The sequence below is a fragment of the Pieris napi genome, chromosome 20, assembly GCF_905475465.1.
Source record: "Pieris napi chromosome 20, ilPieNapi1.2, whole genome shotgun sequence".
Lineage (NCBI taxonomy): Eukaryota > Metazoa > Arthropoda > Insecta > Lepidoptera > Pieridae > Pieris > Pieris napi.
Genome location: NC_062253.1, coordinates 7,064,765 through 7,089,821, shown reverse-complemented (window position 1 = coordinate 7,089,821; position 25,057 = coordinate 7,064,765). Strand labels below are relative to the sequence as shown.

The following is a 25,057-nucleotide window of genomic DNA, read 5'->3' as shown; positions in this document are numbered from 1 at the left end:
TATTTTCTATTAAAATAAATCCTTTAGTAAACGTTATGAAGATATTGTGGAAAAATCAAGCGTAAATAACATTTCCTCAATTTACACCTCCTTTTGTTCAGTGGACGATACATCCTGTCGCGTGTAACGGCGGATATTAGTTTATACCTTCAATACGCCATTCAAAATATAGAATAAACAAAATGTCATAGACAAGAAAGTAATATAAATACTTTTTCAAGTTAAGATTGGTAACTGGCAATAAGCAAGCAAGTCTTGCCGTGAAGCATCAGAGCAGTGTTGTCCTAGTGGCTTCTCATCTCTGAGGTCGTAAGTTCGAACTCCGACTTTGCACCAATGGACTTTCTTTCGAGGAAACATGACAAAAAGTCAAAGGCGTGTGTTAGACACAGAAGGCTAAATGGCCTATTAGAAAAAGCAAAATGAAACAAATAAAGAAATCTGAGGCCTAGACCTTAAAGATTGTAACGCCATTGTTAAAATAAATCAGCATATATTTACGCAAATAGTGCTCAAAATACCGTGGAAAGGTCTTTGTATTTATTTATTAACCATACTTGTTTCACCTTTAAATTAAAGACCCACAAATCCGATTACACTTTGACGGTGGGTCTCTCTAATTTTTTTTTTATAGAACGGCGGGCAAACGGGCAGTACCGTTTGCCCCCCGTTCTATAAAAAAAAGGCTCACCTGATGTTCAGTGATACCGCCGCCCATGGACACTCTCAATACCAGAGGGCTCGCGAGTGCGTTGCCGGAAAAAATAAATATTTAGTATTTTTTACTATAAATGTATATACAGTAGAACCTCGATAAGATAAAGTCCAAGGGAAACACAAAATATTTTATGTTATAGAGGTTTTAAGTTATCAAGGTTCTATGTCAGGTAAAGGTTAATATAGAGGTATGTACATGTTTCTATGTACCCTTCCTCCCATTTTTACTTGAATGCATCAGAAGGATGGAAAATTAAATATGTAATCATATTTATTCACATTACTTACATTACATAAAAATAAAACAACAACTAAAGGTTTAGTCTACTTAAAAAATCTGTGATTTTCTTTTGTTGTAAAAAATTCACTGTTTCTAAATCGATTTGATTTTCAATGACAAATAGAGAGGAGAATACATTAACACATTAACTTATGATGCAAGTAAGTCGTTGTCACAAAGCTAACCGCCGCAAAGCTTTGAAGAATTTAGATAAAGCAAACAATAGGTAATGTATTGTTTACGTTAACAATACATTAGTAAACACGTGTAAGCAATAAATACAGAAACCATTTGTTTTGACACTCTTATAAAATGACTCATTCACAAACAATTTTATGTTATAGAGGTTGTGGAAACATTTCTTTTAGTTACTGAGGGCCTATACAGAGATTATTTATTTACGTTATAGAGGTTGCGTATTTTAAGTTATAGAGGTTTTGGGCTCTGATGGGAAGGGAACATAGTATTTTTTGAAGTAACAGAGGTTTTTATGTTACCGAGGTTTACGTTATCGAGGTTCTACTGTATAATAAGTTGCAAAAGCAGTCTTATATTCCGAAATTAGTGGAATACTGGTGTCTGTAAAATTTTAATGAGCCAAGACCGTTTGCGGTCCCAAAGCGATGGTCAATTAGCAACTACCCCTTGTAACAACTGAGTGTTAATAAAGACGGCAATCATGTTTACATTTACTAAGCACACTAATATAGTTACGTTTTTGTTTCTTTTTTGCTCTCTCATCATCTTTCGTTTTAAGGTTTTTTTTTACTACAGTACCAAAACGGTTTAGTGAACCCAGTAAAAGGGTTTTGTTATTTGAAAAAAATGAAAATTTTGGGATTCTTAATTGGAGGTTTATTTTTCGATTCTTGCGTTGATACTATGCCAATCTTAAATGACGCGGGTATTTCATAGCTTTATTGCAGCGCCTAGTGGCCTAGTCATAAAATTATAGAATTCACCTACAGAGCTACGTTGACCGGTATAAGCCCGTAATCCAAAAAAAATTTCGTTTGCAAGCGACATTTCAGATCTCATAATCAATAAATAGGTGCCAAAATGTCTGGCCGACGGCGGACGGCGCGGCGCCGCATTTCTCTCGGCGCCAGGGGGACCCGTGGTTATAAATCTCATAGACAAACAGACAATTCGTAACATCTCTAGTTTATTTCGAATATTGTTGTTCTAAGCAGATATGTCGAGAGATATTGAGTCTCTGTCCAGAAATACATTTCTACTACATACTATTCAGAGTGACGCGTTAACGTAACAATATAGATTTCAGTTTAAAGTGTCTTAATCTATATAATAATTATCATTATTAAAATGGATAAATAGAAAACTAAAACAAATTATCGCTCGCTGTATTGCGATGCTCATTCATTAAGCGAGGAAAGCACCAGCTCTGGTGTCACCGGTAGCCTGTAGGTACTATCTATCAAGCGCCAACTTAAATCTTTAATTATCGCCTGTGTACTTGAATCACACGGCTTTAGAGTCTCTACTACAAGATAAGAATAATGTAAATACTGTATATTTGTGTGTTTTAAATAAATATCTTATTAACTACAAATCTCAACTTAAATTTACACTACTATGTTTTATTATGAAAAATATATTTATGACACAAAAACGTGTACACAACTTTTTAAGGTATCCTAATCATAAAAAATTAAATGTAAAGTGTACATTACACATAATATTTTTTACTGACGTTCAATTCAAACAAAGACTATCTTCGTGTTCATAAAAATCAAAGTACCGTTTTGAGCTATTTGCGCTGTAATGGAACCGGACAAAGGAGTTAAAAAAGTATAATTAACAGTCTAATTATTATTATAAAAATAAACAAAAGCTTTAACGAATTATTCGTAAAATCGTAACAAAACAAAAGAACCGTAACAATTTCAAATATCGAACACATATGTCATAATTACGAGCGGAAAAGGCAAATAGTAATATAATGAGAATCCTATGGGGCATGGATTTAATTTGTGGCCGATGCAGGGAGGAGTCCGAAATTAATCCTACTTCAAAGGACACTCTAAAATTACAGTCTCTTAATGAATACCGTCAAACAAATTTTTAATCAAGACTGTGACTAGAAATTAATTAATCCTGTTGTAACATTACGCGGCTTTTGTTCCGGAAGTTAATGAAGAGTTTAATGCTTTAAATCTTAATTAAAAGACTAGTAATTAGAATATAGTATTAAATAGTTATTTCAGGTATATTAAATTTGTATACAAAAGCTCAATATAAAACAATACTTGTAAAATATCTTAGATGCATCATCTTTTGGCAATCAAAAATTATTTAAGCTAATCTGATGTGGATGAAAAAATAAAAGCTGTAGCGACCCTCTTTGTTAACTTAAAAAAAGGTTATCAATTTGACCTGTATGTTATTATTAAGGTGTCGTAAACCATTTTTTCACGAATTACTCGGAAACTAAAAATCATAATTTTTTATTTAATGTGCAAAAATCGAAGACTGCTAGACCAATTCGAGCATTTTTTTTATTCCTTGAACTCTGAGGAAGGTTATTAGGAAAAAAGTTTGTAAAAGTTAAAATTAAAAAAAAAAATATTAGTTTTATTTAGTACTAAGGTTTTCCGGAAAAGCGAAAAGTCTGTATGGGGTAGCATACCAAAATGTTACATATATAGTTAGTATATATGTAGCTTAGCGATTTTTAGCGATTTTGCGAGGCACCACCATTATTTCCGAACCAATTCGACTTAGGGTCCTTCAAGAAAAGAGCGTACCAATTCTTCTCCTGCCCGTTTGCCTATTATTACATAAAAAAAATCTTGGACTCCCATATTTCATAAATTCGGTATTATTCTACTACGAGTAACATAGTACATCTCTTTTCTTTCTTATCAATGAGACAGTTACTGAGGAAGTTTGTCATAAAATCGATTGCATTTTATTAGGCCACAGGAGGCGGAGGGTAACTAGCAATAAAACTCTCATTTTGATACAGTTGTCTGGCGCCCGACTGACGTATGCTAGACTTATTGGCGCCTATTTTAACAACCACTATATAGTACGGGAGGTAGCAACGTTTTCGAGAAAGAATTTCAGGTCAGCTGATTTTGTGATATGTCTTCCTTCTTGCACTTTCGGTTAGAGTCTGGGCAATCTGGCTGGCGGTAGTTGTTGCGTTCTTTAGTGCGCATCCTATCTGTCCAGGTCATATCCTGGATTTTAAAAGCATTTTAAGAAGCGTAATTTTTAATTTTTCGGTTTTAAATAAGTCTACCTGACATACTTTTTGTATTGCCAGACATTTTTCACATTGCTAACTATGTGCCAGACGCGATTTTAAGTTTTTTTTTTATAAAAATTTCAAAGTATTTTAGAATGTCTGTAATTTTAATATAATGTTATTTAAATATAAGAAAAACCAAAAATTAATTTGCCAGACAATAATAGGATAGATAGGCTTTTTTTTGTTTAACTCAAATTTAAACCTCTCGTATATTTGTTGCATCGCGTCAATCAAATAACATCAAAGAACAATCAAATAACACATTCAATCTGTTTTTCATTTTACTTCTGAATATAAAAATATACTTATCGACTCTATTCACGGATCTGTGCTGAAACAAAGACTCATATAGGTATAGAGCCGGCGCGATCACTAATGTTCTCCGTGTGCAAATATTTGAGCTCGCCAAGATGTATTGATCAGTGATCTCTCGTTCGCACTGCTTCCGTCACGTTTCAAGGACTTGTAAGTAATGACTACTTTGCTCTGTATTGAGGGTACAGGGTATTTTTATTTACGGCCAGCTTTTAACGATTGTTCTAAATTTGAATTCATTTTATAATTTTATGGAAATTTCCGATTTATAACGTGCCAGGAAAACATTGAATGTTCATAATTCAAATTGTTTTCTATAAGAGAATAATTAATCATATATTTTGAGAACATAGACAAATATCAAGTACATGTGATCGTACATCTTTAGGGCTAATATTAAATAAAAAAAACTTTGACAATACATTCGACTGGAAATTAAAAATGTCTTTGTGTCTACCATATCCTTAAATCGGACATTAAATGTCGTAATATGCGTTTGTTTTATAATTACAATTATAAATTTACCACAGAGTATAGACAACTCTATAGTCTGTCCTTACATTAAGTTAAGAAAGACAACAATTTATGTAAAATGGCGTTTAGCGAGTCGCTTCTATTGAATTTCCGTGCCTTAATGACATTGCCGCCCAAACGCCAGAGGAAATATCGTAAATGCATGTCAATTGTAGCCCTCATCGTATTATATTTTTATAAAAACCACTCTGTCACACCACTTAGTTTTTCGTAGTCTCCATAGCGTTGATTTTATAGTGTTTCGCTTTTTGCTTACATTTAACTGTAATCTTTTTTTATGGTACATTACTAAGGTATTTTCATAATATTCATATAACTTGACGCTTTATGTAATATTATTATAATATTCTTCTATTTATGTAAATATTGTCAATTAGCGGTTATAATTTGTTTCCAAGGACATTTCTAAAATTATATGAATGCTTATTATAAAGAATTAGCAAGTCGAAAAGGCTGTTCGATGATTAAATATATTCTAGCACTGAAATTATACATTATACCTTAGTAAAATAAGAATAACTCACAAATATACAGCATTTACAATATTCTTAACCTTCATGGGAATGATAATAATGAAAAATTAATAAAAAGAAAATTAAAACAAATTTGGTCCCTGTGGCAGTGAACCTTTACTGCTGGCAGCATTTCCTCGCTGTATAGCGATACTTAGTATAACTAAATTCCAAAACAGGCATAGACCGCTTATAGATATACCTAGATTTCACAAAAGAATATATAAAAGGTGTAGTTTAAAAAAAAAGCACCACTCTCTCGCTCACTCTTTAACACTAATAAAATTCGCCAAAAACTCATCCTATTAACCGTGCGTCTGGCTCAATTACGTCATCAAGAAGTTTCCTCTGTCAACCCGAGATTGGATTTTAGATAATGGCTCGGTAATCACAGAAGTGATTTATCACTGCTATCTCAGACTTCACTGTCCATTAAGCAATCAACGCACAACCCTTTGTTGACAACGCTGTTTAGTGCGTGAGGGCTTAAGGCATTACATAAAAGGGTACACGTATTAAAAGTATTTGGTCGCACAGACTTTTGTGACTGACACAATTACTGTTTCGCCCAAAACCAACGAATACTAGATATTTCAAGGTAAAATTTCCGAACATGTTTTATTTAATTAAATTTCCAGATATTCTTAAAATACAGTCAATTGTAACCAATCTTTATTATACAGTCCCCTCAAATAACCTATATATAACTGAGTCGATCAGCAGCAAATAGGGATATTGTGAATCTATTTCGCGCAAGCCCTCCAACTGAGGCACTCAAAGAAACCTACGTAATGCGAGTCCTTTGCGACACTGAACAGAAATGCCTTTGATTTAAAATTGCTCTTATGAGTGAAATTGCAATGGATTTTTATGGCTTGAGCAGGATACAATTGGTATTTTAAACTAAATTGCTAACATGATAATTTAGAACCAGAAATTATGAGAGTGAAAATATTCTTAACCATATTCTTTTATAACATATTTAAAAGTTCGGTACGTGTAGCAGTGTTCAATGCTGACAGTATGTCCTCGCTGTATAAAAATATTTTCGTATTTTAATTTTCAAAACAAATCCTAAAAGAAAAAAGGAACGATTTGAATCATTTAAAAAATAAAAACATCACAGAACACTCGTTTCATGTGACCTTGAGCTTCGATGGTTAATTGAGGCTGTGGACCAATGCACTTTCTGTCTTTATGCGCATTTAACAATCGCTCATGCGGTGAAGGAAACCATTGTGAGGACATAGGCATTCCTTAGACCCAAAAAGTTGACTGCGTGTGTCAGGCACAGATGGATGATCACCTACTTGTCAAGAAAAGACAAATGAACACGAAACAGTTACTGAAATCTGAAGTTCAGACTATAGCACCACTGGTTTTTTTTATAAAAGAAAAGATATTATTTGATCACTTGTTATAATTTTTATTTTGATTTATTTATTAAAACATACAACATATAAATAATAAACACACAAATAATATTTATTTTATACTAAGTTGTCGTGTTTTTTCATAATTAACGATAATACGTCTTTTAACTTAGAAAATGCAAAATTCGTGTTGATCAAAATGTGAATTTTAAAATACACTGAAATATTATTATAATAATCTACAAAGTTGTTTTAATTTGAATGTTTTAGAAAGATTGCCACCATATACTTGTTAAAACTTATACATATATCTGCATATAAAATCATTTGTATTGAAACGTTGACTTAGTATTTAAATGGATTCCCATTTGTACTCACGAAACATGAAAATTGCGTGGCTCTTAAACTGAGAGGGGCCTGGCGTAGATCTAAACTCTCGTAGAAGTGCCCGTAGCAGTCTTCGTAGCGCTGGCGTGGCATCGTAGAGTGTATTGATTGGTTTCTGAAGATGGGACTTCAAGAACACTTTGATAGTGTATATAGCAGATATATTATTGCATCTAGTATATTTTCCAGACAACAGCCTACTAAAAATAATTGTATTATATGGAATTGAACTAAGGACTTTTAGTTTTTAAGTCAAGCTATATACCCAATATTGCATACATTAGTAATCGGTTTCGTTCAATTGCTATACATAATCCGTAAACGTCTGATGATCAAAAAAGATTATTTTTTTTATATTTAAAGATAAATCGAAAAAATAAACTTTATTTTCAAATGCGTATTGAAACATTACAAAAGGAATTCCAGTTTGAATATAAAATCAACTTCCGATTATACAAAAACAGGGTCTCTATACGACTGTTAGGTCTATGGGCGTACTTTTAAAGTATATTGCGTATTCTCATACATACGTATGGTGAGGGTTATTGTTGTTTTTCAAAGAGCACGCCAACGGTGAAACATTTCTAGCTGAAAAGGGTTTCTCCACGGATTTGTATGTACTTAAAGGTTTTATATCTGCGGTCGGTTTTATTGAGTGTTTAGGAACCATAAAAATGAAAATCAAAATGTAACAGCTTTACTGCGATGAAGTTGAGTTTTTATGCTTCTGAATATTCATTTGGATTAATTACGTTCTATTTAAAAAACAAAGACAATTTGTGTTAGCTTTTACCCAACTACAAAATGATGGTTTTACAATTAGACGCATGTTTAAAATAAATATCAGATAGCCATATGCATACGTCAAGATAATACTATAATATTAAACTTACTTAATAGGAGATATAATATTACAATGACAACACTTTGGATCGGTCAGTATAAACGTGTTTCTATAAAGTACGCGTTATAATTTGAAACTAAAATTATAATACAATAAATCAGTGGGGCTACAACCTCTTTAGGTCATGGCCTCAGATTTCTGAATCTGTTTCATGATCAGTTTTAAATCTAATAGGCAAGTAGGTAATCAGCCTCCAGTGCCTGACACATGCCGTCGACTTTTTGGGTCTAAGACATGTCGGTTTCCTCACGATGTTTTCCTCACCGTTCGAGCAAATGTTAAATGCGCACATAAAAAAAATTCTATTGGTGCACAGCCGGGGATCGAACCTACGACCTCAGGTATGAGAGTCGCCCGCTGAAGCCACTTGGCCAAAACTAAAATTGTAGTCATAAAAATATATACAATATCAATGATTTTGTCCTTCTGAAATCAATATCGCGGTAAAAAAAATCAAATAAAGAAAGCCTGAATATGAACTGAAAGGGTTTGAACTTTCCTTTGACCTTTATAGATGCAAGAACTACTAAGTAACTGCATTTTTATAGTAATTTGTCTCATCATAAATCGTTTTATTGGAAATGCGACGTCGTGTCTGATAAGTTTATATTCGCTATAAAGTGGATCACAACTGCGAAGTGGATTATCCTCGCAGACAGTTTTTCAACAGCCCTACCCCGATATCATCAAATGGAAGCAACTTAAATAAGCATTAAGAAACATTTTTACCTCCTTAGAGATAACTTTACTTGATCCCCGTCCATTGTGATAGCCATCAGTGGAAAACTCGATGAAAAGCCCGGGTTCATTCGCCATTCATGGGGTGATTTGATTTACTTAAGATCACGATACGAAGAGGACAGAACGTTAACCTACTTTTATTATTTTATAAGTTTAGTTCAAAATGTATTACGTTAACTGTTTTTGTCGTCTAAATGTGAATGGACTATCACTTAGCTATTACTTCACTTTAAAAAAAACTTACAAGTCGTAATATATTATATAGAAATATTGAACTTGAAACTTTTTGAAGTCAAAGTCAAAATCATTTATTCGTATAGGTAACACAATGTACACTTATGAACGTCAAAAAAAATGATATGCTTCTAATTTTATATTTACTGCCAGTTCTCAAATCAAGTGCGTAGAACGAAAGAGAAGAACTGGCAATAAACTCTTTTTAATCGCCAAGTTTTTTATTTTACACATGACATCTTAAGTAATAAATAATAATAAAATGGTGAAAGAGGTATGGTGAAATAGCACGCACTTACATTCTCGTGGGAACAACACGCAAATACATAGTCGAAATAACTAACATCACCGCATACACGAATTCAAGTACGACCAGTCACCACAAGTAGCACCCGTTCACCAGCATAACGCATATAATTTTACAATTATTTCAATTAAATTACTTACAGCAAGACATTTATCAAGATGCCTAAAATTATTATGTCGATTATGTGTGTGATTTGCTTCAACATAAATTCCATTTCTATTGGTATGAAAAGTATTTACTAACCTAAAATAATAAAAAAACACACAAAAATGTGTCTGCTAGCCTTACTAGGATAGTTACAGTACACGTGAATTTCTTGGAAAAAACAATATATACAAGTATTTTTTAAAATGAACTAAAACGGGGTACATTATCGAAATGGGGTGACTTAGCGTAGTTCCGGGCGAACGGACGATTTATAAAATGAGTTTGCGGTGCAACCAACCCGTGATACCCCATTGGTTACGACTCACTTCTTTATTAGTGATGCCCTCATTTGTACGATAACAATCGATAAAAACTTGAAATACAGTTTCACTTTTGCGAATGAATTGTATGATATATCACTTTTTATCTTTATTTGTCCTAATATCTTTTGATCAGTGTTTACGAACAATTGAGGATTTTCGTTCTAAAAGTTTACAATATATCTAATCAGAAGCAAAACAAGGCTGCTACTGCTACTTAAATCACTCCTAAATTAATTAAATTGTTTGGGTTAAATGTGTGTATTATTAGTTAAGGAAAGCGAATGTCAAATGTTTTAGAAACAAAAATCGATGACGTCTGTCAACTTCAAAAAGCTGACATCTACTACTAAAAGCCTATACATAAAACATTCTCAAAAATCTCAGACCTATTAGAGGGTTACAACGCTATTTGATTCCTGGATGTTGTTCTGTACACTTATATCAATGGATTCGGTACAATACAAAAAAATCATTATTATTGGCTTCTTTGGAGAAGTTTAATTACAGACACACGCACAGATATATATATATACACAGATAAATGCAAAATAATTGAAATGACAGATGTCCGTATTTTTATTGTCCTTTTGATTGTATCTTTGTTTTGTTCCATTCTTTATTTCTAAGTAATTTAATTTATTTCTTTACCTCACAGTGGTTGCCTGGAAGAGATCGCTCGAAAGCGATAAGGCCGCCAGCTGTTCTCTTTATTTAATTATTTTAATTGCGCTGTATTTCTTGTAATGAAGCGTAAAAAATAATTTTGGTATGCTTGCGTAAAGTAACGTTTACGCGTACAACAAGCGAACAACACTATTTCACGCGCATTTGTCGCGAGACGTCACCATTTTCCCTCCGCCATCACGAAAGTTAAAAGCATTGAAAGACATATCGCGAGTTCCTTGGACCATTGTTCTCTCGCCCTTTGTCCCGCCCGAATGTTTTAATGTAATTGGCTTTGTGCTACGCTTTTTCTAACATTTATTGGGTCTAGCTTTATTATCGTTTGGATATTAATGATTCGCCAATAATATCATTATTGAAACTATAAATAGTATTTTAAAATTATTTGTGTTACTGAAGTGTATCTTGTTTATTTAGTGTATATGTCACCGTAAAATTGTAAACACCGTTAGATTGTAATCTATCTGGCGAGATTATAAACTGTCGAAAGATTGTGAACCTCAACGAACTGCTTACAATTTAACGTATTATTATTCGGTAGATTGTACTACACTAACTTAGTTATCATTCAAACTTCTTTGGTCAATTACAGATTAATTTTACTTCCCAACAATTTCATATAACTACCGAATAATAATACGTTAAATTGTAAGCAGTTCGTTGAGGTTCACAATCTTTCGACAGTTTATAATCTCGCGAGATAGATTACAATCTAACGGTGTTTACAATTTTACGTTAACATATATATTATCATCTATCTTAATCAGCAAGTAGGTATTGTCTGCCTTTCAGAATCTGTAGATTCTTTGTTTAAGATATGCCAGTTTTGCATGACAAGTAGATATATTCATGCACATTTTAAAAGTGTATTCAATTGTTTCACGGTTGCTAAGTCATATCAATTGGGAACCTAACCCATAAAAATAATAATAATATTTATTAAGAATATAATTTATTTCTCTTTACATACATACGGGCTTTGTTTATTATACTAGTATAACTAAACAATTGTGATTGAACGCGTACTAGACTGTTACTGATCTGTGTTTTTAATACTCAAGTAAATAAGATATTAATTATTCCTTTTTTAAATTAAAAATGCTTTTAAATTTCAATTCAGCATATATGTAACCCTAGTCTAACTCAGGCTTCTATATTAATAGTGTGTTATGCCTTTTTATTTGACTGCGAGACACCCTCGCCTCGTCTCGCCGACTCCAGTAAGTGAGTTGGGTATAAATTGGAGCATTGTCTGCGAATCTGGAGCATCGCGACCGTTAACGTCATTCTACAAAAATGTCCTAAAATAGATTCAGGTTGTATTCCCGTATAGTTCATTAACAATTAACCACGCACGGTTTGTAATTAAAATATTATATCTGTTCGTATTGGTTATATATATTAAATAGTGATCAAAACTATTAATGAAATCTGTACATATTAATATTATTATATAATGTAAAAATAAAAACCAAAAAGTGTATTATGTATATATAACGTACGTATAAAAATTTATTGAATTATAAATCGTAATTATAATTTTTTTAACACTGTGCCAAACTAGGCCAAGAGGCTTCTGCGCGCGACATTCATCCCTGAGGTCGTAGGTTCGATCCCCGGCCGTGTACCAATGTAGTTTCTTTCTATGTGCGCTTTAAACTTTTGCTCGAACAGTGAAGGAAAACATCGCGAGGAAAACGGCTTGCCTAAGACCTAGAATGTCGACGGCGTGTGTCAGGCACGGCTGATCAACTACTTGCCTCTTAGATTGACAAATGATAATGAAACAGATACAGAAAACTGAGCCGCAAACCTATAAAGGTTGTACGGCCACTCATTTATTTTAAATATAAATTTTTAAAAGCAAGTTTCAATTTGTCTTTACATTATGTGAAGTAGTTTTTAATTTTCATCATCATGTCATTATTAAGATCGTCATTTTTAAATGACGAATTAAAGATATGTTGATTCGAACTGAAACCAATGTTTCTATTATTTCAGTTTCAAGCGTAACGCGTCAAACCGCACATTAATAATCTTAAATAAAATCATCCTTAATACAGAATAGCTCTCCCGATAGGGAGTAAGGACAGAGGGAGTACGCATTTCTGGCTAGTTTGATGCCAGCTTTCGTGACGTCAGTGTCTTTCTTGACGCCGCAAAATACGTGCGATTCTAACTCATTGAACCGTATTATCACCGCGAAAATGTTAAAATCTATACACGAAACGCAATAAAAGTTTTATAAGACGTTTTAGTGGGGAAATAGGAAAATCCACAGGTAGTTTCGTGTCCCTAGGGTTCGTAATTGAAATCAGGACCGTACGCTGTGAGTATAAGGTGGTAAATTGAAAAGGAGAACGGAGGGTGTGAATTACAGTATAACCTGTTGATTCTATAGAAATCCACAGGGAACATGTTTTTGAGACGGTTAATGTAAGTAACGTTATCGATATAGCATTAATGTAATAAATATTAATTTAATTATACATTTATAACATGTATATTTTACTATATATACATTTTGTATTTGCTTTGTTATATCAAAACTAAAGACATTCTTTTCTTTGAAATATGTAGAACGAAATGCAACATTTAATAAAACTACGAGAGAAACAATGTTTCGTTTATTTATATAAAAAAAAACGTATAGAAGGCTACGTTAAAAATGGAATATCACCTTAATTCTCTAGAACTAATCACAAAAGGCACAAATCTATGCCTCTATCACTTATCATCGCTGTAAAATGATAACCTCGTAGGTATGTCCAGAGAACCAAACATTACAGGAAACGAAAAAAAATGTTTCATTTCGTCAATGTTTGTTAAAATATTATTATGTGTTTTTGTCCAGGTTTTAGATGGTAAAAAGGACTTATTTATTAATAAGATAAATAATTCTTTACTTCATGATTATACCAGTTAAATGACATAAGAGTCTAAGAATAAAAAATAAATGTTTTTTTGACATACGAGGTCATCATTTTACAGTGACGAGTTTAAAGTACTTACACAAATTGTATTGTACAGTCATTCGAAAATTATTTATTGGATTGTTAGGTTATAAATTTTAATTTTAAATCACATTAAAAAATTTTACGAGAATGTAAAAACTAGGACCTACTTTGTATGTCTGTTCTGTGGATTAAAAAGTATGAATAGATAAAATAACTTCGTTCAATTGTTTTGTAAGTGTGATTCGAAATACAAAATAATTTGTTACAGTTACCATAGCAAAAGATTATTATTCACGTTATGCGCATACTCCACACGCTCATGCCGATACTGAAAAATGACAATGCACTCATGCGCATTCTATAGACGTAACAACATTCAAAATAGCCATGCAAGCAATTAAACATCAAGGTGAAACGTATTTAAAGTTATTTTCTATACATAAATCTAATTAAAACTAGATCACACTTACGAAAAAAGCTTGATGAAATGGCCTTACCTAATATATAACTGATTTTCCATTCAATAAATTACTTATATTAATCTGAGACCGCTACAGGTACTTTTAATAAATTATAATTGTAATTTATTTTTAAATTTGGAACACAAGCAATTGTTTCCTTAACTCACGTCTACAGCTTTCACCCCTTGAGTTAAAAGCTTTACGATTCGTTCATCGTGTAAAGTGTTTACCCTAAGCCGAAGCATTTGCGTAATTGATATTTACAACTAACCTGGATTTCAGACCCTCCCTGGATTAAACGGAGATTTGTAAGGATTTTCATTCTGTATCCTCTCTTCGATTTATTTGCTCCTGTCTTGATCACATTTTACGATTTATATCGTAACTAATTATATATTAGTATATGACAAAAGTAGCCTAGACCACATTGGAAACGAATAAAATGTGACATACACGCTTTATTGATGTGGGGTGATGTTTTGATTGATTGACAAGATATAGAGTCGAGTGCAGTCCAGCAGTGTTGGCCAAATGGCTATAGCGTGCGGCTCTGATCGATAAGGTCATAGGTTCAATCACCGGCTGTGCACCAATTGACTGTCTGTCTATGTGCGCATAAAACTTGCTCATACGGTGATTGTGTCATAGAAATCGATGTCGATGACATGTGTCAGGCACAGATCACCTACTTGCATATTAGAAAAGACAAATGACCAAGAAACAAACATAAATCTGAGGCCTAGATCTAAAAGGTTGTCTAAGGCACGAAGTTTTTATCATACGGAAGAAGTTTATATCATCTTTAATTCGTAACTTGCTTTTGTGTAATATTGTATTTTCTTTATTTTAAATGCAGTATGTTCACGAGTATATTTCTGTACATTGTAGATATAATAACGTCTAATAATAGACCGTATTAGCGTAATTAAGAAAGGGTGTGTAATGAAACTAACCACTCATAGACTTTTATCTCTATGTCCAGTGGATAATAACCACTAACAATCAAATAAAACAATAAACACCGGGATATGATCCCGGAAATGGAAGAAACAATAAAGGTCGAACCGAGTACGTGCGCTGCGCTCCTCCCAGTAGATTAGGCCCCGACAAAGAGAATAAGAATCTACGAACCAAATATCATCGCAAATACACGCTGTTGTTTGCCATCCATTTTTATATTTTATTCGGAAAATTCTGGATTTGTGTTCAAATAAAATTAAAATCAGGCACGTTCCGTAGTTTTTAGCAATTGAAATGTTTGCTGTCAATATTCTGTTTATAAAATGTGTTAGAATTCCTTGTATGGTATTCTAAACTGTCAATCAAACTTAAAAGCTTCAGAAGCTGTCTAAATGTATGTATGAAGTTTGATATATTGTACGATTGGATACGAATACGGGTCTGAACTTAATGTATTTGTTTAAAGATTGGGGCCATCTTTTTTTGTACTACATTTGCAAAGGCACAGTACTTAAAATCAAATCTGAAAAGAAAAGCGATATTTTTGTAACTTCAGTAGCTCTACGGGCGTTTTGAAACTATACGAATTCACAAATAAACAGCCTTGCGATTCTGTAACTCTCTTTTCGAAGTCGCACAGCGGTTTTCGCAGCGGTGGTCGCGCTCAAATCAGTCCTGAAGCAGTCATTTTACGAATTGGCATTGTGATAAGCAACAAACTACAAAAAGAGAGTTACAGAATCGCAAGGCTGGATTCGTGTAGTACATATGGTATGGAAAATCAGTGCATAATATTAAATTTTATCAAATACAATTTTTAATAAATACTTCATTGTATTTCTTTCGATTTTGCGTGTGAATAGTTTGAATTAGTATAAACGTTTGACTGACATTATTTACAATGACATAGAATTATTTAACTTCAATTGTAAAGATGAAATCGCGGAAGGTAAGATATATCAAGAATGTGGAACTTTCTGTCTAATGAGGCGACGAGGCGGTATAAACAAATATCCATGCCATTGACCTTTCATCCTCTTTACATATATTATTCTTTACTTAATAGATTAACACCATACTGTATACTTATTACCTTTTAATAAAGACTTTTATACAAAAAAGACTCAATACGTGGATTTAGTAATTTTTTAGAGTATCCACATCTACCTTAAAACATTTTACATTTGAATAATTTTAGTTTAAAAAACTAAATCAAACCAATTTCACCGTTAAAACACCACATCTGTCTCTTTTCATATCAGACTAAATACAGTATGACTGAAAGAGACGAAAGAGGAAACTAGAACTAAAAAGGGGAAACTAGATTCATTTAGGTTTTATAACGGTTAGGTTAGTGTACATCAGATTTCGTAATATTTTTTTATAGAATAGGGAATTTGCGTGTTGTTTCCACGAGAACGTAAGTGCGTGCTCTTATTTCACCATGCCTCCTGCTGATAGAGGACAAATCTTTGTTTTTAATTTATTGCATTATTATTTATTACTTAAGATGTCATGTGGAACATGGTGTAATGGTTGGTTGCAGCTCCTTACAAACGTTGTGTAAAACCAAAAAACTTGGCGATTTAAAAAAGTGGCGGAGAGTTTATTGCCAGTTCTTCTGTTCCGTTCTACGCCCTTGATTTGAGAACTGACAGTAAATGTAAATATAAAGCATTTCATTTTTTTTACGTTTATAAGTGTACTAACTAAATTAAATGATTACTAACGTAAATGATTTTTGACTTCACTTGACTTAAATAAATGACCATAGACACACTTCTAGAAGGCTTGCAAGTGCGTTGCCGGCTTTGCATTTTCTTAGGTTATAAAAGTAAACTACTTTTTTTATAACTAACTTTGATTATTTTAAGTCAATCGATTGTGTGATATGTTTCATGTTATTATAAGCGATATTTTAGTTACGTTACTAATACTCATATAAACCAACAAATAAAAGACGCCATCGTCTAAAACGTATCTAAAACACAGTTTCTTTGTTTCAACTCAATCAATGTACATTTTTGTCGCCTCATTCGATTTCACCCTGGCCATAAAATAAATCTCGCCATAAATAAAGACGGAGACGCTAACAAGCATCTCGGGTTCAGCAAGTGATATTTCTTTACACCAATCGCCATTTTTGTCATAACTCCATTATGGCAGATCGCAACGCGAGCGAACAATTTATTACTTTTTTAACTATTAAAAAATTAATTAGATAGACGCGAACGATACACCAATGTTTTTATAAATTATTTTATTACTTTTATATGTTTTAAAATTTGATCTTTGATAAATCTATAACGTACTAGACCTATTTTATATTAAAAATAATATTATTTTATTTATATATACAATAATTTACATACATTGCGTCACAGATGATCATACTGGTTGTGACCATCAGAAAAAAATTGGAAAATTAGCAGTAATTATATTATATTAATTAGCAGTAAGAACAGCCCTACACATCCGTAGGGCTGTTCCTGCTAAAAGCATTGAGTTTCAGTATTATTTTAATATCATTTTATATTTATAGCTTTATATGTTATCTTTTTTGTATATGTTTGTAATTAAACTCCTCCTAAACGGCTTGAAAGATATTAATATTTTTGTGTGTGTTCAAGTGTTTTCTGAATGGTTAAGAATTAGGTTATTTTGTATTTAAGACATTTATATTGTTAATTTTTAATAAAGGCTTTTATCAGACAACAACGATTGTGCCGTTCAATATAATTCCGATACAGTCGAATGTTTTAAGGTTAAACAAAATACTCTTTATCAAATTAAAACGCATATATTATCATAATTTTATTTAAATGTCTGGAGGGGTTTCCTCAACGCACGCGGGACACACATTGCCTGAAACCAAAGACAATTTTAGTGAAACCCAGCCAAAGAACACAACTTAAAACATTTAAGATTTTTAAAAATAAGTACATATAAACTCTTTTTATAACTAAAAAGAGAATTTGAAGTATAACAAAACTTCAGTATAATTATCCACGTAGATAGCATGAACCTTCTACATTATTACATGTTTTATTCACTGCAATACTTGATCGTCGATACTCAAGAATCTCGAACATTCTCCTAAATGGAACACTTTTGACCGCTCCTCGCAATACTCCGTAACTATCCATTCTTCGAAGTTCCATCAAGTATTTCTAAAGAACTTGCGCTTACATAGTTCCTACGAAGTACCTGATAATGCATTTCTTCTTAGATGATATGAATAAACTTCAGTCTGAGAAGTTTCTTCGCATTTCATCCAATGACAAATTTTTATATTTAGCTTTAAAATGAATTTTTGCCATTAGAATTTAATGTTTTAATACTTAGTACAGAAAACAGAGGAGTTTGCCTAGTGGCTTCAGCGTGCGACTCTCATCCCTGAGGTCCTAGATTCGATCCCCGACAGTACACCGACCAATTTCTTTCTATCTGCGCATTGAACATTCGGTCAAAATGCAAAGGAAAACATCGTGAGGAAACCGGTTTGCCTTAGACCCAAAAAGTCGATAGCGTGTGTCAGGCACACGATCACCTACTTGGCTATTAGATTGACAACATAACACAGACAGAGAAATTGAGGCCCAGATCTAAAAAAATGATTGTAGCCACTGATTTATTTATTATTAATACTTGGTACATTACTACATTTTTTTTTTTTTAATTTTCTTTATTTTACAAAAAAAATATAATACAATAATAATAAGTTACATTTGAAAACCGCTGTGGTTTGTATCAATGTAACCATAGCAGTCTTGTTTAGGAGCGCGACAAATGCATATAAAAGTAGTTTTTTAATTTGCTGTTTATGTTGGTTGGCGTTAGGCAATCTAATATGTTATTTGGTACAGTGGGTTCCAATGTATTACATTATGATTGTATTATTCTGTCAAATGAATAAATTAAAATAGGTGCTCAAATTTCAGTCTATAATGTTAAGTCTATGTAATTAATTATTCTGAACGGTCTATCATTGCCAAGTAAAATACTTCATATGCATTTAGGATTCTCGATAGCGTGGTAGTCGGCAAACAAATTTAACCGACAATTGTAAATCAATTAGAAAGGGTGGCTTCACGGGATGTAATAGCCCCCTTCCTCCCTTAAACGAACCAGGGTCGAAGCCTGATAATAAAAATCAAATTAATAATTCGAACGAGCTATTCGAATTTTAAATTTAGAATCTGCCACTTAACTGCTACTGTGTTTTATTCGTTCTATTTTCAAAACGACATATTGTCTACAAACTTTGGTGAGTTTTTAATTTAATTTTCACTTAGTTCAATGTACCTAAGTTCAAAGTACAATGCACGAATTCAATTGCTTCAACAAAAGCCAAATTACGGATTCTATACGGGATCGTTTGTGATCTTAATGAAGTAATTAACTTTCTAAGCTTCCTCCCTGGCCTATAAGTATTCATAGTGGGGAGTGAAGTGCATATTGTGATCTCTTAGGCGTGGGGTGTTCTATCATCTCTACGTCGCCGCCAGGGCTTACTTGAGAAAATTTCTCCATGTTACCAGAATCTAAATTCAAGTATTGTTGCATGAAAAATTCATTATATTTTGCTTCTATAACAAAATGTTTTAATTATAGAAAAAGGTTTTATATATATATCCTGCGTGTGACTGTGTGCTGTGTGTTCCCAAGCAAACAGTACTTTTAAATTAAAATACAGAGAATGACATTTATTACACATATCGCTGACTATGTTTATTTCCTTTCATGACAGCGTCACGTGCTGATGGCACGTGTATTTTTCGTCCCTTAATTACCAAGAACCTGATTTTATCATTCATTTTGAATGTGAATTGAAAAAAGATTGAATCTTATTTATTTCCACTATACAAAATAAAACACACTAGTTACAAACATTACTCTTCACAGGATGTGTTCTGCTTTAGATTCTGTCAATAACATCGACCACTTTTTCGCACTCCTCTACTGCCTCATTTAAAAATAATTTAAAACCACTGTTCATGTCCTAATTCTTGTATCTTCCTTCTTTATTATAGCTACAGAGCTGCGATTCTGTAACTCACTTCACGAACTCACGCAGCGGTTTTCGGTTTTCAACCGCTGTGTGAGTTCGTGAAGTGAGTTACAAAATCGCAGGGCTGGTATGTTTTTCGATGTCCGGATTTATAAATTTTGTGCTGTCATGTTTTGTTTTGCTTTGCTCTGTATCATATTTTTTATTAGTGAAACTTTTTGTGGATACATCCAATGTGTTTATTTTTAACTTTTTTTATTGTATAGATGTATCTGTTTTAATTCCAAATAAATTAGTAAATACCACTTCCTAAATACTGTTTCTAGAAACTATATGTATTAAGTACTATTATGTATTAAAACAATAACAATGTGACAAAAAAGAGGAAGAGCAAAAACACAATATTGAGAAAATATAATTTTAAAAATCGAACGCAAAGCTATGTCAACCTAAAATAACTTATATTTATTACTATTTAGCTTTATTTATGACTTTTACCGTGACTAAAAGGTAATTATACCATTTAATGTTATGTTACAAAATTATAGGTGTAGTGTATAGGGTGCATTAGCGACACAATGCCCGGCGCGATCGAACTGGGGGAGCTTTTAAAAGAAAGATTATCTCTATCGTTACCCTACTTATTACTGTATATTTATTAAAACGTATAAAATCATAAATTTCTAATGGAAATATAACGAATCTGACTTCATTTATAATTCTATTCTTCTTTGGTACATTTAGTACCTGTTTTGTCTAAGAAAATCCAGTTTTCACCTTCCGTGATAATTGAACAGAATCTGGAATTTTAACGCAGGATTCAAGGTTAGGACTCGCGCGTTTAAGCTGCTGAGCAATCTTTACGATGCAATCAACTAGAAAACTAGAATTGTAACGATTTTCTCATCTTCAAACTCCATTTTTATAAATTTAAAAATTTGCAAATAGGGTATAACATCACACTAATGATACATAATGAAAAAGATCGGTATTCTTTGAATATTATCGCTTGTGATTTCTACTTATGAAATATCCCAATACCGCCAATATACCAATAGAATATAAAATATGTATTTAAAAAAAAAACCTTATTAGCCATAACATACATAACGCACATTACCTCTACACTCAACTACTTACTAAAATATAACAGATCCAATAATAAAACGACATCAAAAAAATTAACATGACATTTCCCGCGCCAGGTTTTATATATATTCCTTAGTTCGATAAAATAGACAGTATTTTTTTAAATTCACGCTTTCGAATTTCAAAATTGACATGGGTTTTTTAGATAACGTCATAAGGAATAGTTTGTAGTATTCCAAAGGTTAAAAATCAGTTTCGTTATATGGAGTAGCCCTGCTGTACCCTACGTCACACGTCAACAGCTACGCTAGGGCTGCCCAACGCGTTTCCACTTGGTTATGCCTTTTATACGACGATTCATTACCACCCCTGCGAGGGGATGGGAACAGATACCCACATTTATTACTTTTGTCAGCGGAAAAATGAATTTACGCACCGCTTATCTTGATTTTATGAATGTTAAGTATGAATAGATTATAAGTTGCAGTTTTATGAATTTCTGGCTTTGGATTATAGAATTATAATAACACGTCTTATAATGTTTTCTTTCGTTCACAACATAACTAATATTAAAAAACTATAAATTAGCATTTATTAAAGAAAGTGTATTTAAAACAGATTTTTATATTCTCTTTCTTTTCTATATATATATACCATTTGCAATTGGAATTGAAAAACGGGTTTTGCTTGAATTTAAAATGTGTTATTTTTGCTTCTATGCATCTATTTAAAATTATTATAAACACATAATAAAAGGACATGTAATGACAATTTTAATTATTACCAATACAAATAATAACTGTTATATTTAGGCTATTTTTATTATACAGAGAAAAAGAGTATAGTTAGTTTGAAGTTAAAAGAAAATTCTTAATTATCTGTGCAAATTGTCAATGGTTTTGGTCATCGTTTGTAATCATGTAGTGCGTCATTAATCAATTTATCTAATCTAGCAATTTGCATCTTTTCTCTTAAAACCTACAATTCCAACAAAAACAAATGACTATAGGCTTCTTTACAAATGTCATCCCTTTGTACATAAAACGCGTAATTTTTTGGATCTAACACTATTTCCTTACAAGCAAATGTTAATTGCGCCCACAGAAAGCATGACATTAGGTCAACACTGCTTTTAAACTAATGTATAACATTGATATCAAAGGATAACAAGTAATAAACCGTTTTAGAAGCTCACAAACAATATATGTGCATGAGCGCCTCCTAATTATGGAGCGTAATGGCTCTCTGTCATATTCAGTTTAGCGATATTAACTCATGTTGCATTCACTTGCAATGAGGAACTTTTTAATCTATTTTATTAGCAAGGAATATTTCGAGTATCAGATATTTTAAATAATAATTAACTTTAAAAATGCGTTTAATGTTATAATTTACTAGCTGGCCTGGCGAACATCGTACCGCCTAACAGTCGATTATTTATGTTTATAATACTTATTCTGCTATTCGGGACACCGGTCTAGGTAGTAAGATAATGAAAGACTTGTTGTACATTATGTCAAAAAATAAAAATTTACCTTCCCGGAACACTTGAACTTTATGCTATGGTATTAAAGTTCAAATTGACTTTTAAATATTATTACGAATATTATGTATGGGAATATAGAAAAGTGTTGTTTTTAGACTTTTTCACTAATTTTTTTTAAATTTTTCTCTCCATAAGAACCATCCTCGTACTTCAAAGAATATTATAAAAAAAGAATCAGACAAATCGGTCAAGCCGTTTTCATGTTATGTCGTGACAACGGAAAACGGGTTTCATTTTTATATATATAGATAATGAGTTAAAACTGTTAGCACGTTTCGAACTTTACAGCAAGTTGTCACGATGTTTAAATTTATCATTCTTATTTCCATGAAATTCGGTTTTAAATTTACCGGTATTCAACGATGACGCACGTAAAATATTAAACACATCCAATGTGTTAAAAACTCTGAAAGAACTATTAATATTGCGATAATTACTTTTGAACCATGGGTATTCCAAATGCCAAATTCAAATATGTAAGCAAAGTAGATTCTAGATTCCCGATATGCACCTGCAGAAAATACCAATTCTATTCGCTCATAATACTTTAACATAACTTAAAAATATAAAATTTATCCAAATACATTCTAGATAATTAGTATACATCGTTTTATATTAAAAAATGTTCACTGCATCGTTTCCGAAAGGGCAATTAAGAATATTGCAGGGAGAATATCCATACAATTATCTTCATAATTCAAACTAGAGTGGTTATCAGGCGCAGGTGTGTACGTCCTATTTGTACCGTCGACGCTTTTTAATTCCATTTTCTTTCGGTGCGAACATGTTAATTATCTGGAAAATAGGCTTTATAACGCGTATGATATCGTTGAGTTTATATCCAATATACAGTAGTATATCATATCAGTAGTACCGGCGTAATTTCATGTATGAAAAAGTGATGAGACAATATATAATATGAACTGTTGACTGACAATTCGTTCATGCATAACTACGTGTTTTTATTTAATATTTTTTATTCTTTATTCCTTATGTTACAAACTAAATGCTGTAGGTACTGACTAAAAATTAGAGATTTGTATTTATGTACCTATGTTTGTAACAAATGATAATTAGAACTCTCCGATATCCCTGATCTTGAAAATGTTTTAAAAATTCCAGTCCAGAAATGGGAAACTGAGACAGGCCGCTGTATATAACATTGTATAATAGACCGTAGTTTTAATAATTAAAGTCTAGTTGTACTCGTACTATTGTTAATGCAACGATTTGAAACTAATTTTTAAAACATATGACTTACAAAGAACATTCGTCGTTTATATTATATAAAATATTATTAACAGGTTGAAAACTTAAGACTGTTAATGAACATAAGCTTAGTTTAAGCTATTCACTTGTATTGTAGAAAATTAAGTCAACAAAATATATGCCATAATTATTGCATAAGCTAGATTGTAATTCATGTAAAGTCGCACTATCTTTTGTGAACTTTATTGTAGGATAAAATACAGCACATCATAAAAAAAACTAGGAAAGATCAGATTGCTAATATTATTGTACACTAACATGACAGTGCACGAGTGTAATGTTAGGGCTAGGGTCCGTGAATATGTTTATATGAAAATAAATATCAAACAAAAGAGGAATTGTCGTAATTTAATAATAATACCATCAATTAATAAAAGAGCCATTAGATATATGAATGCAACTTGTTATTGGTTTACGCATATCTCGTATCAAACCAATCATTTCTAAAAATTATCCTTACCTTTTTATTCGTAGAAACCAGCAATATGAAAACTTCCATGTGGAACAGAAGGGCTATGATCAGATGTACGATGGCGAAGATCTGGAAACACCACCGTCACCCGAAAGACCACCTCCACGACACATAGGTAACACAATATATAATTTAAATATTTACCTAGTAAGTAGTAAGATCAGTTTGTGTAGGCCCAATCTAGTAATTATTTAACTAACGATAAATTATCGGAGCAAATTGTAACTCTGTCTGAAATATATTTTTATTAGGTAAGTTTCTCTATGTTTTTCGTGTAGGAGGCAAAAATAATAGGTAAATCACAAGGCATTTAATTTTTAGACATTACAGGTACAATATAGTAGTACTATTATTAACACATTCATTTTTAAAATTGATTTATATAATATACTAGCGGACCCGACAGACGTTGTCCTGTCTTAACTATGAATATTGATTTCAAATACCAATTTGAAATATTTTTTTAATTAATTATACCAATAATGAATTAAAAAATATTTCAGAAACAAAGTGTTTATTATTATATTGCTTTATGTTATACAACATTCTTTTTTTTT

At 32.1% G+C, this 25,057-nt stretch overlaps 1 protein-coding gene across 1 annotated transcript in view; it reads left to right on the top strand.

Annotated features, from left to right (window-relative positions):
* LOC125059904 (vesicular glutamate transporter 1) overlaps positions 1-25,057 on the top strand; it is a 55,428-nt gene that overhangs the window by 17,450 nt on the left and 12,921 nt on the right. Inside the window, exon 4 of the mRNA XM_047664592.1 lies at positions 24,503-24,615. Coding sequence (XP_047520548.1) covers positions 24,503-24,615 — 113 coding nt within the window. The remainder of the gene's footprint in view (positions 1-24,502; positions 24,616-25,057) is intronic.